The 14038-nt window shown below is 39.4% G+C and overlaps 1 protein-coding gene across 1 annotated transcript; it reads right to left on the reverse strand.

Moving 5' to 3' along the window:
- Nucleotides 1–416: 416 nt before the first annotated feature.
- LOC145824016 (uncharacterized) lies at nt 417–1103 on the reverse strand. Its single transcript, XM_082923599.1, has 2 exons — nt 1015–1103; nt 417–930 (listed from the first exon to the last, which is right to left on the reverse strand). Exons 1-2 carry the CDS (start codon nt 1101–1103, stop codon nt 417–419), a joined length of 603 nt encoding a protein of 200 aa, XP_082779725.1.
- Nucleotides 1104–14038: the final 12935 nt, after the last annotated feature.

Here is a 14038-nt window from a genome sequence, read left to right on the forward strand (position 1 = left end):
GGATCAAAGATTTAGGATGTCTAGATGATAACATCTCGGCCTAGATGATACATATCTCGGCCTAGGTGATGCACGCCTCGGCCTAGATTACGACATCTCGGCCAATATGCCAGGGCGAAGGTGAAGGTCAACCAAAGTGGTTCCAAGATGGTCCTAGGTGTAAAAGGTTCAAAGGTGCAACCTAGGCTTAAGATGACCTCAGCTAAACACACACCAAACAAGGAACAAAGCATGCAACAACACTTAGATAAAACAAAACAAAATTTCATGAATGCAACTTAACAAGACAAAATCATATAAATGCATGTGAGCATAATTAAGGCAAAGTGAGGGTTGTTACATCCTTCCCCCCTTAAAGAAGTTTGGTCCCCAAACTTAACTTACTTTGTCCCCAAACAACTCCGGATGTCAGATTCTCATCTCTTCTTATCATCTCTAGCCTTTGCCTTGGGACAATCCTTAATACGATGACCCATCTCACCGCATTCAAAACATGCTCCAGATACCCGATAACAAACCCCAAAATGTGGCTTCCCGCAATTTGTACATGTCGGCCTGGTGCCACTTTCCTGATTTGAGTTGCTTGAATTGTCCACATTTACCTTCTTATTAACATCGGACGGTGCTTGGCAATTGTCATAATCCTGCCTCTTTCTCTGATTCTCCCCTGAACTCTGACTTCTATTCAAGTTAGCTTCTGCCAAGATGGCTTTATCTAACACTCCGGCATACGTCAGCATGTTGAGCATATTAACCCGATCTTGTATTGGGCCCTGAAGTCCACTCTCAAACTTCCTAGCTTTCATGTATTCGTTGTTGACCATGTGGGGTGCATACCTTGCCAACTCGGTGAAAGCACGATCATATTCAGCCACTGTTTTGTTACCCTGCGTCAACATTTGGAATTCTGTGGTCTTACGATCTCTGACACTGAGGGGAAAGTGATTGTCGTAGAACAACTCCAAAAATCTGGCCCAAGTCAAACCTGGGTTGCCTTCTCGGATCATCATCCACCATCTACGGGCGTCGTCATCCAATGTGAATGCTGCCAATGACACCTTCTGAGTGTTGGTGCTGGGAAAAACCTCAAACAACTTTTCCATCTCAAGAACCCATGCTTCTGCCTTCATCGGCTCTATACCTCCTTCGAATTTCGACGGATTCATCTTCTTGAATTCTTTGATCAAGGTCAACGTGCCATCCCCATACAAAGCTGGCTGCGGAGGCACTTGTGATACTGGAGGAGGTGGAGGTGGAACTGCACGTCGGCCTGATTAGATGTAGTGCTAGTGTTCTGTTGCCTTGCTTGCCTCAACTCATGGGCCAAACCCTCTACCATCCTTTCTAATCTGTCCAACCTGTCCTCGAATTGATCTCGGCTAATTGGAGGTCTACCCTTTCTCATGATGCTAGGAGTATGCAAAATGTGACTCTAAAACAAAATGAACAAATAGACATGTATGCAAGTAACAAATGATCATGCCGAGATGATGCACACCTTGTCAAGTAGCAAGCAATATGATGTAATCCTAATATCATTCTAGGGGAAATCCTAAGCTCTTTAGGACTCAAAGTGTGTGAATAACGTACTATGAGAAACTTGTTGTAGACACCCCATTTTTGACCGACCTTAAGACTTAGACGTCATCGATTGAGCACTCGGTGATGGTGCATGTTGTGCTCGTTTCGAGTCTCCGGAGTTTTGGCTGAGAGCCTTACCCTCCGAGCCTCGGGACTCTTTGTACTTTGACTCGGTCTGCAGACTAAGTCTTGTTTTCTCTTCCCAGAGGAAGGGAGAGGTCTTGTAGACCATCTCTCAGTGGTCGTAGACTACTTTTCGTGGTCGTAGGCTACTGTTCCTATTTGGAGACTAGTTTTCGATTTTTGGAGCCATCGGCCGTGCGGCTCGGTTCAGGACCGCTTAACATTCTCCGTTTGGCACGGTTTTTGGAACACACCTTATTTCCTCTATCTAGAGGGACACTGTGGTCCGGGAGACCACTTTTGTGGTCGTACACCACTTTCTGTGCTCAACAGCCAGTTTTCGAGGCCCCCAGCCACGCGCTTTGCCTCCCGAGCTCTCGTTTTGCATCTGTGTTGGTTCATTTTTGGCATGAAACTTGTTTTCCTTGTTTGGGAGGTGGTACAAGGGTGGGAGACCACCTTTTCTCCTTAGAGACCACTTTCTCCCTGTCAGCCGATTTTCTTGTCGGGAAGCTGGTTTTCTTGGTCTTTGGGCCACATTTGCTGGTCTCCCACCACACCACTAGCTTGCTTTCAAAGTGGAGACCACCAAATAGAGCCACCGACCACTTTTTTGTGTGGGAGACCACCTACCCTGGTCGGCTGACCAAGGAAAGTGGTCGGCCGACCACCTCTTCTGGTCGGCCAGCTCCCTCCTATTTTGTCTGTTTGAGTGGGTGCCAACTGTGCCAGCTGGAAGGCACAAACCGTATCCTCCATACACGTGTATGGAGGATCTTGAGCCTAGATTTTAGCTTCTTGGAGAAGCTTTAGCCTTGTTTGTCTATAAGAGAGGCCCTCCGAGAGGCCCTCCGAGAGGCCCTCCCCCTCCTTATACCAAGTTGAAAAATTGCTCTAAGGCAAAGCTTATATCTTTCTCTTTGTCTCTATATTTTAGGCTTAGAAAGTGCTTTGTTGTTGGCCTATTGCACACCACCTCATAACCATACACCTCCACCATTGTTACTGAGTTGCTGGAGGGTTTTGAGAGGTCTCAAAAGTTGGGTTTTGGTTTAGAAAAGTTGCTGGTTTTGCTGAGCTTCAAGGGTAATCACTTTTTCCTCTTTTAAGCATTATTTTGATCCTTCTCTTAGCCTCATTTTCATGCTTATTTGAGTTTTGTTGTCAAATAAAAAAAGGTTCATATTTAAGTGATTTTCATGTTTGTTTAAGGCTCTTTTAGTGTTGGGGGTCATCTACCCTCTTGCATGCTCTATTTTGTCTTGTTTTGAGCCATGCCATAAGACCTTTGTATTGAGCTTTGCTTGGCCCTTTAGCCACTGAAATCCAGCAGATTTTCAGTGGTTGGCATGTGATTTTGAGGGCCAAAATTAGAGAGGGGTGACCCTCTCTCTTTTGGCCTTGTTTGCTTGCATTTTTGACTTTCCAAGGGAGCATATATTTCCACACTTCCTAGCCTTGGTTCAGGCCCTTTTTAGTGACTTTTAGGACCTACCTAGACTCTTTCTATGGCTGGTTTGGTCACCTTTTGTTTGCCTCTTGCATGTGTAGAACAATCCCTTGCATAGCCTATCAAAGTAACACCTCATTCTTGCATGTATTGGTCTTGTTTCAGTGGATTTTTGGCCATCATTTGGCATGCCTTGACTCTTTTTTTGCTTGGTTTGGTAGCCTCTCACATGCTTCATATGCTTATAGTGTAAATCATGTTCACTAGCTTAGAATGCATGATGTTTTGGCCCTCTATTCTAGCATATTTTGGCCATGCTCCAACCTGGTTTTGTTCATATTTTGGGCTACCTTAGCTCTGTTTTAAGGCCTCTTAGTTGAAAGATGCTTACCATGCATGCTTGTGGTGTAAACCTCTTAAACTAGCTTTATATGCTTCATGCCTTGACATGTCATTCTAGCTTGTTTTCTTCCCATTTCAGCATGTTTTTGGTGGTGTTTTACCATGTCATGACTCTCTTTTGGTTTGGTTCGGTTGGCCTTTGCATACTCCATACACTTGCCATGCAATCCCATGAGATAGCCTAACATGCATCATGTTGGCACATGTCTTTTTAGCATGCTTTTGGCTTGACTTCAAGAAGACTTTGTTCATGTTTTTCCATGTTTAAGGTCTGATTTTGGTCATCTTGGTCATCCATGACTTGCTTTGTATAGCTTTGGTTCAACCTAGCTTGTTTGCTTTGTGCATCGGGTCCACTAGCATGCATTATTTGGCTCATTTCAATGATTTGGCATCATTATTTATGCTATTTCAGTCCAGGTTTCATGGCCATGCACTTGCATTTGTCACTCAATCCATGCGTTGGAGGGTTCCCCCTTTATGCCTTAACATGAGCCATTGTGTATGCATTCATGCCTTTGCTTGCGAGCCATCATTTCAGTGCTTATTTGGGGTTATTTTGCCATTATATAACTCTGATTTTTGTTGGTTGAGTCATCCCATGCTTGGTCCTAATAGGTGTAGTGTAATCCACCTTATTTGCCTTGTATGCATTATGCCTCATGCCCCTCATGCTAGCGCATTTTGGCTTCCATCCATGCATGTTTTAGTCTCATATTAACATGTACTAGGACTGTTTTGATTTCCTTAATCACATGCTTCATATTTTGTATACTTGAAGTGTAAATGCTCTTGCTTGCCTCAAGCTTTGAGCACCATTGCATGCTTTGCATTTCGTGCCTTCATTTTATCCCAATGGCCACTGATTTGGGTATGGCTGAGGTCCATTCATTTTGGTTTAAGTCCATTTTGCATCGAGTATGCCATTGTAGTTCATAGCATTGAGTATGCCACGTTGTCGCATGATTGATCATTGCATTGTGCATGCCTTGTTCATCTCATTGTGTATATTAGTTCCATGTGCATTGTGTATGTTAGTGTTATGAGCATTGTGCATGCCATGTAGCTTATAGCATTGTGTATGCTAGTTGCATGTTTGCATGTTATCCCTTGCATGTTTGCATCACTTAGTTGCATTGCATTAGGATTGCACGCTAGAGTTGCATTTGTGCATGCTATGTTTGTTGCATTGTGTTCAGGATAGGAGTTAGCCCGAACACGGGAAACGAGGGACGTCTCGTACTCAAAGTAACGAAAAGTGCCTCGATTCCCGGTCGCCAACATTCTTGACCACCCATGATGGAGTTGTTGGCTTTAGGTGTTTGTATGTGCATTCATTTCACATTGAGTCCTGCAATTCGGCTCCTCGACCATCATGCATCGAAATGTGTGATTGGTGGCCCGAGGGTTGAGAACCACACCCCCTTGAGCTTATGCAATGACAGGGAGAGTGGCCATGCACACATGTGTTGCAAATACCTTGTCGTGCCTCTCTCTTTCCCTTTGTTGCAAAAAAACAGAATCCAGGAGAAGAAACTGGTCGGCCGACCAGGTTTTCTGGCAGGCCGACCACCTTCTTTGGTTTCCATCACAAAAGGTGGTCGGTAGTTGGTCTCCCATGCCTATAAGCTGGTCGGCAGCCTTCCCACAGTTTCCCGAGGTGGAGTTTCATCTCTCTGGAGCTTTGTGCAAATTTTTGAAATCAATTGCAAATAAAGGCAAGCCAGGGCATCGCGATGAATTTCCCAACAAGGCGACTCGAGCATGCATGCATCCTTTATCATTCAAGGCAGAGCTGAGGTAGTCCACATTCATGTAGTTCACATGCTAGTTTAATTGCTTACTTAGTTAGTTTGTTAATTAATTAGAGTTGTGTAAATAATTAGCTGTAATTTATTATTCATTTTGGTTGTGTAATAACTAGCTTAATTAGATTAGCTTAGATTAGCTAGTTAGTGTTGTATTATTTATTCGGACCCTCCGTCGAGAGGGCGAATTGTTGTAATAAGTGTGCGTGTATGTGATGCATGTCTTCCAATCCCATGTCTTTCTCCTTTTTACTTAACTGCTTATGATGATTAGTTTTAGGGCATGTTTCAAATAGCATCCTTATGTTTGCATGTTTGCATTCATTCATTTGTCTTGCACGCACCGGGCTCGACGCATCATACAAACTGCATCGTATTTCAATTCTAAGTTGAATACATGCATCAATTGTTGCATCTCATATGCCATTTTAGAATAGCTGAGCCTATCTTAGTTGCATTTTGCATGTATTGCATTAGGTATTCTTGACATAGCTAGGATCATGCATTGATTACTAACTAGCTTCCTTTTTGGCTCGGAGTACACTGTAAGTGTTTATGCTTTAGCATCTTGCATGAGTGTGAGTGTTGCCATGATAGCATGCCTGCCATGAGGCTATTTGCTTATGTGATATAACTGCCTGAATGCATGTGGGTGAAGGTTGGGTTACTTGAATTGGGACAGTTCATTGATTGCGAGTTTTAAAGCCCACTTGAGAGTGGCAAATCACCATGTTTTCTAAGCCCACTTGAGGGTGGCAAAATCCGTATTTTAGCTTACTTGCGAGTAGCAAACCGCTTTCAAAAACAAACATGAGATGTTTTGTTCCAACTTAGGCAATCCGGTCTATACTTGTATGTTGTGCGCATCACATAGTAATTCTAGGTTAATAACCAGAATAAGAGCATATATGTTTTTAAAAACAAGATATCATGTTTAGTAGTGGCCGGTCTTTGATCGGGTGAGCGGGGGTGCTCATTACATGACCTTCTCCAATCGTACCCAAGTTCCCGAGCCGAGGCAACTTTGGTGATGACGGACACGTGGCCTTAGGCACGAGTCAGAGTTTCCTAAATTTCTCCAAAATAAAATATTTAGATGGCGACTCTGTATCTGGCAAAGCAGTCCATGTTTGGCACTTCTTTCTAAAAATCAGTTTTTCAAAATGATTTGCCGAATTTGGACTCTTTGGTGATTTATCAATCTCGTATTGCACTTTGCGAGATCAGATTAAGAACCATGACATTGAGTCCGAACTGTAGTGAGCCCAAATGAACAAAACGGGATTTTCCCGGGACGTTCGGGCACGTCTACACTCGTGCTCTGATACCAATCTGTCACGACCCCACTCCGCACCTAGTAGAATGGTGCCGTGATGGCCAGTAATCCGAGATTACCAAAGGCCAACTTACAAGGATTCACATACAATCAGAGTATACATATGGGGCTTACATGTGCGGAAGCAATAAATTTCAATCTAATTAATCCATAAGAGCTGTGCATAGATTAAATGAAATGACATACATCTTAACATGGTCTTACAGCTTAATTACAATAAGATAAGTACATAATTCATCTTGATCAAAAGGCTTCTCAAGCCAACACATACAAAATACATGAAATACAAAGCTAAGAAGCATAATCTTCAAGATGCTAGCAAAATGAATCCGAATACAACTTGCAAAACACATCTAGGCGTCACCGCCCTCTTGCTCGACACCTACATATATATAAGGAGAGGGTGAGCTTGGATACTCAGTGAATGGTATAAGTAATAAAGATTTGAATGAATAATGTCTGGGATCTTTTCCAAAACAATACATATCATAACTTTACAAATCAAAGGGATGAACCAAGTTTATCTATCAAATCTTTCAAAGCTTCTTGGATGTTAATAACATCTATATAATACCAAAGGATGACATTCCGGACAAACAAACCCACGCGGAAAACCGTCAGTGGCAAAACAAAGGTGCAGTTGCATTATAGTCCCCTGGCACTAAGGACTTTCAAAACAAGGGTACAGTTGTATTATAGTCCCCTGGCACTAAGGACTTTCCCAGAATGTCATCAAAACAAATATAATACGTGATACAAAACTAGGGACAATCATTCATGCTTGATCAAATACTTTTCCAAAACGAAACAAAGCTTTATCAAAACTTTATAACATAGCTTTATTAAAAATACCACTCACATAGCTCTTCAGACGTCGAGGTTAAAGCAAGGGTCCAAGTCCTACAAACACATGGCAAAGTCTACTGAATGCACTTCAAGAAGACAAGAAAGAATGCTCAAAAATGGATACGAAATGTACTCTCAAGCCAAGCCTTACATGAATGCAAATGATCCTGGCATTTCCTTCAAGACTAGGTCAAGCCAAAGCAAAACATGCTGGAAGTTAAACAACTATTTTTCATCTCGGGAAAAACATGCTGGGTACCAACTAGGTCTTTGCCGAGGTCCCACACCTCTTAGCCGAGGTGTGGTTACCAAGGCTTCGGCGAACGGCTGTCTGCCGAGGTGTTCATGCAAGATAGACTAATGGTGCAAGTGATCATGCAAGGTAAGCCAAGGTGAGATACGATGCTTGGCCTAAGTGTGAGATCTAGGCAAGAGTGGTCTCGGTGACCACACCTAGGGAAAGGTGAAGTCTGGAAATCTGGATTTCCTTCCTTGAAGCACATGAAGAACGTGAACATGAAGAACATAAAGAACATGAATGCTAAAATCATAACTTCTTTATTCAAAATCTGAGATTTCATGTTATAAGTTCAAAAACATGGACCTTGGTACCCATACTTGAAGATCTTAAGAAAACAAACACAAAAACATGGATCTTGATACAAACTTTCGGATCAAAACATGGTTTTTCTTCAAGAACACATGAACATCATTTTCTCTTTCTAAAACAACTTTAGATCAATGCATGGCTCATGAATCATGCTAGATCATGCAATGTGATCAAATCAACATAAAGAATAACAAGAGTAGATCAAGAATCTAACCTCAACACTCGGATCAAACGGTTTAGACTCTAAGGATCAATCTTGGAAATCTACTTCTCTCTCAAGAACTCCTCTACCTTTCTTCCTAGAGCTTCTCTCTCTACCATGCAAAAGATATGACAAAAATGATATGTTTTCTCTACTGCCAGCAGACTTAACCCTCTGCTGGGACACGTGGCACCACCGGATTGGGTTTCCTCAAAAAGGTGATTGAAAGACAAGACATGTGTAAGACAAAGTGTATATAACAAGTAAGGTGACATGGGTACTCTAGCAGGTAATGACCTCGGATCAAGACATAGGCTTCGGCAAGTAAAGTCTCAATGATCTCGGCTAGGAAGGATAACACTCGGCCTAGCTGTGCCACACCTCGGTCTAGGTCATACCAGTCCAGGAACAAGATCACCAGGTGCAGGGATCAAAGATTTAGGATGTCTAGATGATAACATCTCGGCCTAAATGATACACATCTCGGCCTAGGTGATGCACACCTCGGCCTAGATAACGACATCTCGGCCAATATGCCAGAGCGAAGGTGGAGGTCAACCAAAGTGGTTCCAAGATGGTCCTAGGTGTAAGAGGTTCAAAGGTGCAACCTAGGCTTAAGAAGACATCGGCTAAACACACACCAAACAAGGAACAAAGCATGCAACAACACTTAGATAAAACAAAACAGGATTTCATGAATGTAACTTAACAAGACAAAATCATATAAATGCATGTGAGCATGACTAAGGCAAAGTGAGGGTTGTTACAATAATTAAGTCAATTCCCCACTTTCCATAAATAAATTTAAAAAAAGAAAAAGAAAAAACAACTACCAATTCTATTTGATTTTAAAATTTTAAAAATAGGTTTTGAATTATTAATTCGTTATTTTCAATAAAATTCATTAATATTTTAATAATTTTTTTAAAGATGCATTTAATCCAAATATACTTAAAAAATAAAATATTTGTGAATTAATATTAAAAAAATTAATAAAATACAACAAATATATATATATGAAAAATTATTTGTTTTATTTTTTGGTATTTAGTGAATTTTATTAAAGAATTTTTTTTAAGTTGAAACACTAATAAATCTCAAATTAGAAACTTATGCACTAATTAGTCCTGTATCTTTCTTTGAACCAAAATGTCCAAAACACGCAGAATGTCACATTTCCCCTATGTCATGCGCATGTTGGTGTATGTGTTAGGGGCCAATTTGGATTTTTGATTTTGGTGAAATTATAGATCTGGACGTAAAGTGCACTACAGGCTTTTTGTGTTTTCCCTCATTTTCGATCGAATCTTCTGATCTTCATATGGAAATGTTAGTATACAATATTTCCACATTTGAACATCCCCATGTTTGATGGTTGATAACAGTAGATTATACATCCCGTTGGCGTTTGTTTGTTGTCGTCTTCTCCAGCTATCGATTTGCAGAGACAAATACACATCGGTTCTGCCATTGCCGATCGATCTAAATCAATGACTATGACAAGCGAAGGTTTGTGATGTTAACCACTGCAATTAGTTGGTTTATTGCACAATGTTATGCATTGAATGCGATGTGGTTTGTTTTGGGGGCTATGACAGGCGGAGGTTTGTAATGTTAACCACTGCAGTTAGTTGGTTTATTGTGCAATGTTATGCGTTGAATGCGATGTGGATTGTTTTGGGGGTTTGAATTGATGTTACATGGCACAGTGGTGTAGCGATATTATGTTGGGGATCAAAATTTTTTTTTTTTTTTTTTTTGACATATGTCAATGAACACCATTTGTCGTTGTCACATTAGGAGTTTGTTTACTTTGTTATTGTTACATTATGAGATTGTTTCCTATGTTACATGGTAATGTGATTCACCCCTTGTGGTGAATGGATTTCATGTCAGTTTATTAGTTGTGTTTGTGGATTTTAGTGTCACAACTGGGGGATTGTGGTAATGTAAGGATCTACAAAATTGCACTTAGTGTAATCTGACAATACGTTATCCTGTTCAAGAATCTGTCGTGCATTGTTTATTTAGTTGATGTATCAATGTTCAGATCCAATGTGGGGCTAATATGTAGTTTACTTATCGTAGCACGATCGTTTGCATGTCATTGCGTCATGTAATACTTATCGTAGCACGATCGTTTGCATGTCATTGTGTCATGCCACATTGCATCAGGTAGGTTCAAATTAAACGTTAACCCCACATTACGTCATGCCACATGTTTCGCTACATTTTGATTGCCTGTTTGGAACAAAACATCAGTCTATGTGCTGGTTTTTTACGTTGTAAGACAATCAATCATGTTGGTGTTTGTGTGATTGTGTTTTCCATTATGGGTTGCCATCCTTTGATTACGCAATTCAATTTTGTCCCTTGTACATTCAAGTAATTGTCGGCATGTTATGCGCATGACGTTATAATTTCAATTAACTGGTGGCACCACATTGTAACATGCCAAATTGCCCTAATGTTTGTCATTTTTGTTTTATATATACTGAAATATGGACATATGCATATGTTGTGCTTAGATCACATGCAAATTAGGGTGTTAAAATGTGTGGCAGACATAATGTATGTGTGTTGTGTGGTGAACCATGTGGAGTTATGAGGTGACAAAGACTTTTACCAACAAACATATTTGGGTTTTTAATTTTATTACACCCTACCGTACTCATGAAATGTGTGGACTTAACGGTTCAGACTGTACTGTTTTTTGGGAGTAGTCCTATGTGTGAGCTGATGTTGTAATATGGAAAATTGTTATGGTTTAGTGCAACGATGGAATGTAAATGGATATACACAAATAGGGACTTAAAGGATGTTTGTTGCCCACATTCGATGGAAAAACGTAGGGACAAGTTTTGGTTATTCACTTCAACAAACCATGAGCATGTTGGCGTTCGGTTTTTTGTTTGTTTTGTGTGTTTTGTTTTGTTTTGTTTGCAATATATTGATTACATATTGCCCGTTTTGTACCTGTTAATATGAATTCAATGCTATCATGTCTGTTTTTGTTAATAGTAATTAGTTGTTTTGTCTTAATGTCCCGCTCAGGTACCAAACCATCAACCTTCCTGCATATTCCATCAACCAATTGCACGAACATCAACGCTTGATGAACTTGAACAACAACATTCGTTTGCCCACAAGTACACAACGACAAAATAGCAACCTTCATACCTGTAAAATCAATAAAAACCTTAATATCCCCTTATCCCCCAGTTCCAAAATGAAAGCACCCCTTATAGAACACAAAAAACTTACATTGCACAAACACAAAAACAAAACATAAGCAGCACATATCAAAACACAAACAAAATCCCCCACAAAACAAAACACAATTACCTTAAGAGCTAGCCGCTCAGAGCAGTACCGGCACCGAAAAATCAACGCAACCCAACAAGCTCCCAAAAACGCACAAAATGATTTCACACGTTATAGGAAAACCACATCAGCAATTAAACCCCTCCTACTATAAACAATTCTGCATAAATCACAATCCCAAATGGAAATGTTAAAAAGTTACCTTCCACATTGACACACACACATCAGCAAGCAGAATCCCCCAAAATCAAACCACAAGGGTAACTATGTAAACTCCATCAATATCAAATCAAAAGAAAATATTCCTTACCAACTAAATAGGACCAAATGGTTCATAAGAAAAAAACACAGGACTTAATGGATCAACATTCCCTCATTTCGGATTTACTGGTAATTTTTCCTTTTTTTTTTATAAATTTTAAAGTATATCTAGATTAAGTGAATCTAAAGAGTACATAAATTATTAAAATATTAAAAAAATCACTAAAAATAAAATATATATAGATATATATATATATGGATTATATTTGGAAACTCCAAAACCAAAATAATTTTATGATTAATAGATACTAAGGCACTGTTTAGGAAGGCAATTTCGGGCTATTTTAGCCACTAATGGACAAAAAAGGCTAATTTAGCCAAATGGAGACAAAACCTAACTCACGTGCTTGGCAACAACCCTTATTGGGGTAAATTTACCAAATTACCCCCACTCAATCCTCTGATTCAGAGGGCCATCACCTCACCACACACACAACATTTCTAGGGCACACAGAGAGGGTCAACCGAATGAGGCAATTTGGAGACCCTCAACGGCGACGACATCTAAGGAAGCTTTCCAGAGCCGATCAGCCTCAGAGTATGCATTTGCGGCGTCGAAGAAGAGTCGCGAACCCTGCCAAAATCGAACAGTTGGGGCGTACGTTGGCGGCGTCAAACAACAACTCTCAAACACCACCGACCTTCAGGTAATGCTTCTTTCAATTCTGATTTCGTTTCCTTTTTCGCATAACTTCGTCCCCTGCTTTCGATCTGCTTGGGTTCCTGTGTGAATTCCCTCTCTGTGTTAAATACAATTTTGTTTTTTTTTTTTAAATTTGTGTGGACTCTGTTTTTTGAATATCTTGTAGGAAACCCACTGCTGAATGTGAAGACTTTTTTGAAGGTTTCACAGATTCACACAAATCTGGGAAATGGATTCTTATGTTTCAGTTCCCAAATCAAGTCAAATATTCCCATTTGAGGATTGTTTGTATACTCTTCAATTTTTCTATCTTGTACACTACTCTGCAAAATGGGCCAATAACATTAATGTATATAAAAAGAAAAATGACAACAACATAAATTTTAAAAAAAAAAAAAGACGCCAGATCCAAACGGAAAAAGAAAAAGAAAAAAAAAAGAAAAGAAAATTCATTCCGGTCCAATATGACGTTGACGTGGAGGATGTTTGTGAATGAGTTGACATGTATAAAGTCACTTGAAGGGCGGTTTGGTCTTTTAACATGGAGACACCTCACCAAAAAGCCAAAAAAGCTAAAAAGCCCTTCCCAAACCAGGCTTTTTAACCCCGGGCTAAAATAACCAAAAAGTCAAAAAAGTCAACCCACTTCCCAAACGGAAGCTGCAGTGCTATTTGGCAACTTTACTTTTTGGGAAGATGGTAAAAAACCAGAAATAATAGAGACTCATTTTTTCCTTGTCCCCCACAACTCCCTTTTTCCTTAATCCCACAACCCCTACAGACACATATCAGTGAGTGATAAAAAAAAAAAAAAAAAAAAAAAAAAAAAAAAAGGTTGGTCAATTCCAATACATTGGGGATGGTGGGGATCAAGGAAAAAGGGGATCTCAATCTTTTTAATTAAAAACTAGCTTTCTCCTTTCCTTTTTCTTTTTTTTTTTGAAAAAATATATAAAAAATGTGAGAGATGATGTGATCAAAAATGAGTTAAAATAGTCACAAAATTAAAAAAAAAAATCATTACAAAAGTAAATTTTTTTTAAATTACTAAAAAATAAAACATTTCAATAATTTTTGTTTTTTGATTAATCAAAAAGGTCATTTTCGAACACATGAACTTTTTTTACCTCATAACAAAGTTAAAAAAATAATAAAAAAAAGTCTATTCCTCAATGTGGCCTGTATGAAAAAAAAAATATACGGTGTCGTTTGGTAACATATATAATGTATTATTTTTATTTATAAAAAATTATAATTATATTTATTTAAAATAAAATAAAAACTAAAAATATATATTTAGTACATATATGTGTTTTAAAATTTTATTTTAAAAATAAGTGAGAGTTGGTTGCCTTAGGTAATTGCTGGTGGGAAATAGTGGCCGTAAAAAGT

Source organism: Camellia sinensis, chromosome 4 (genome assembly GCF_055761805.1).
Source record: "Camellia sinensis isolate YWXY chromosome 4, ASM5576180v1, whole genome shotgun sequence".
NCBI classification, from domain to species: domain Eukaryota; kingdom Viridiplantae; phylum Streptophyta; class Magnoliopsida; order Ericales; family Theaceae; genus Camellia; species Camellia sinensis.

What these genes read in the sequence shown, in the direction of transcription:
- LOC145824016 (XM_082923599.1), bottom strand. Translation starts at nt 1,103, where the DNA reads ATGGAAAAGTTGTTTGAGGTTTTTCCCAGCACCAACACTCAGAAGGTG. An exon ending in GATGACGACGCCCGTAGATG is followed by an intron (nt 931 to 1,014) that starts GTGGATGATGAT and finishes CTTTCCCCTCAG; the next exon opens with TGTCAGAGATCGTAAGACCA.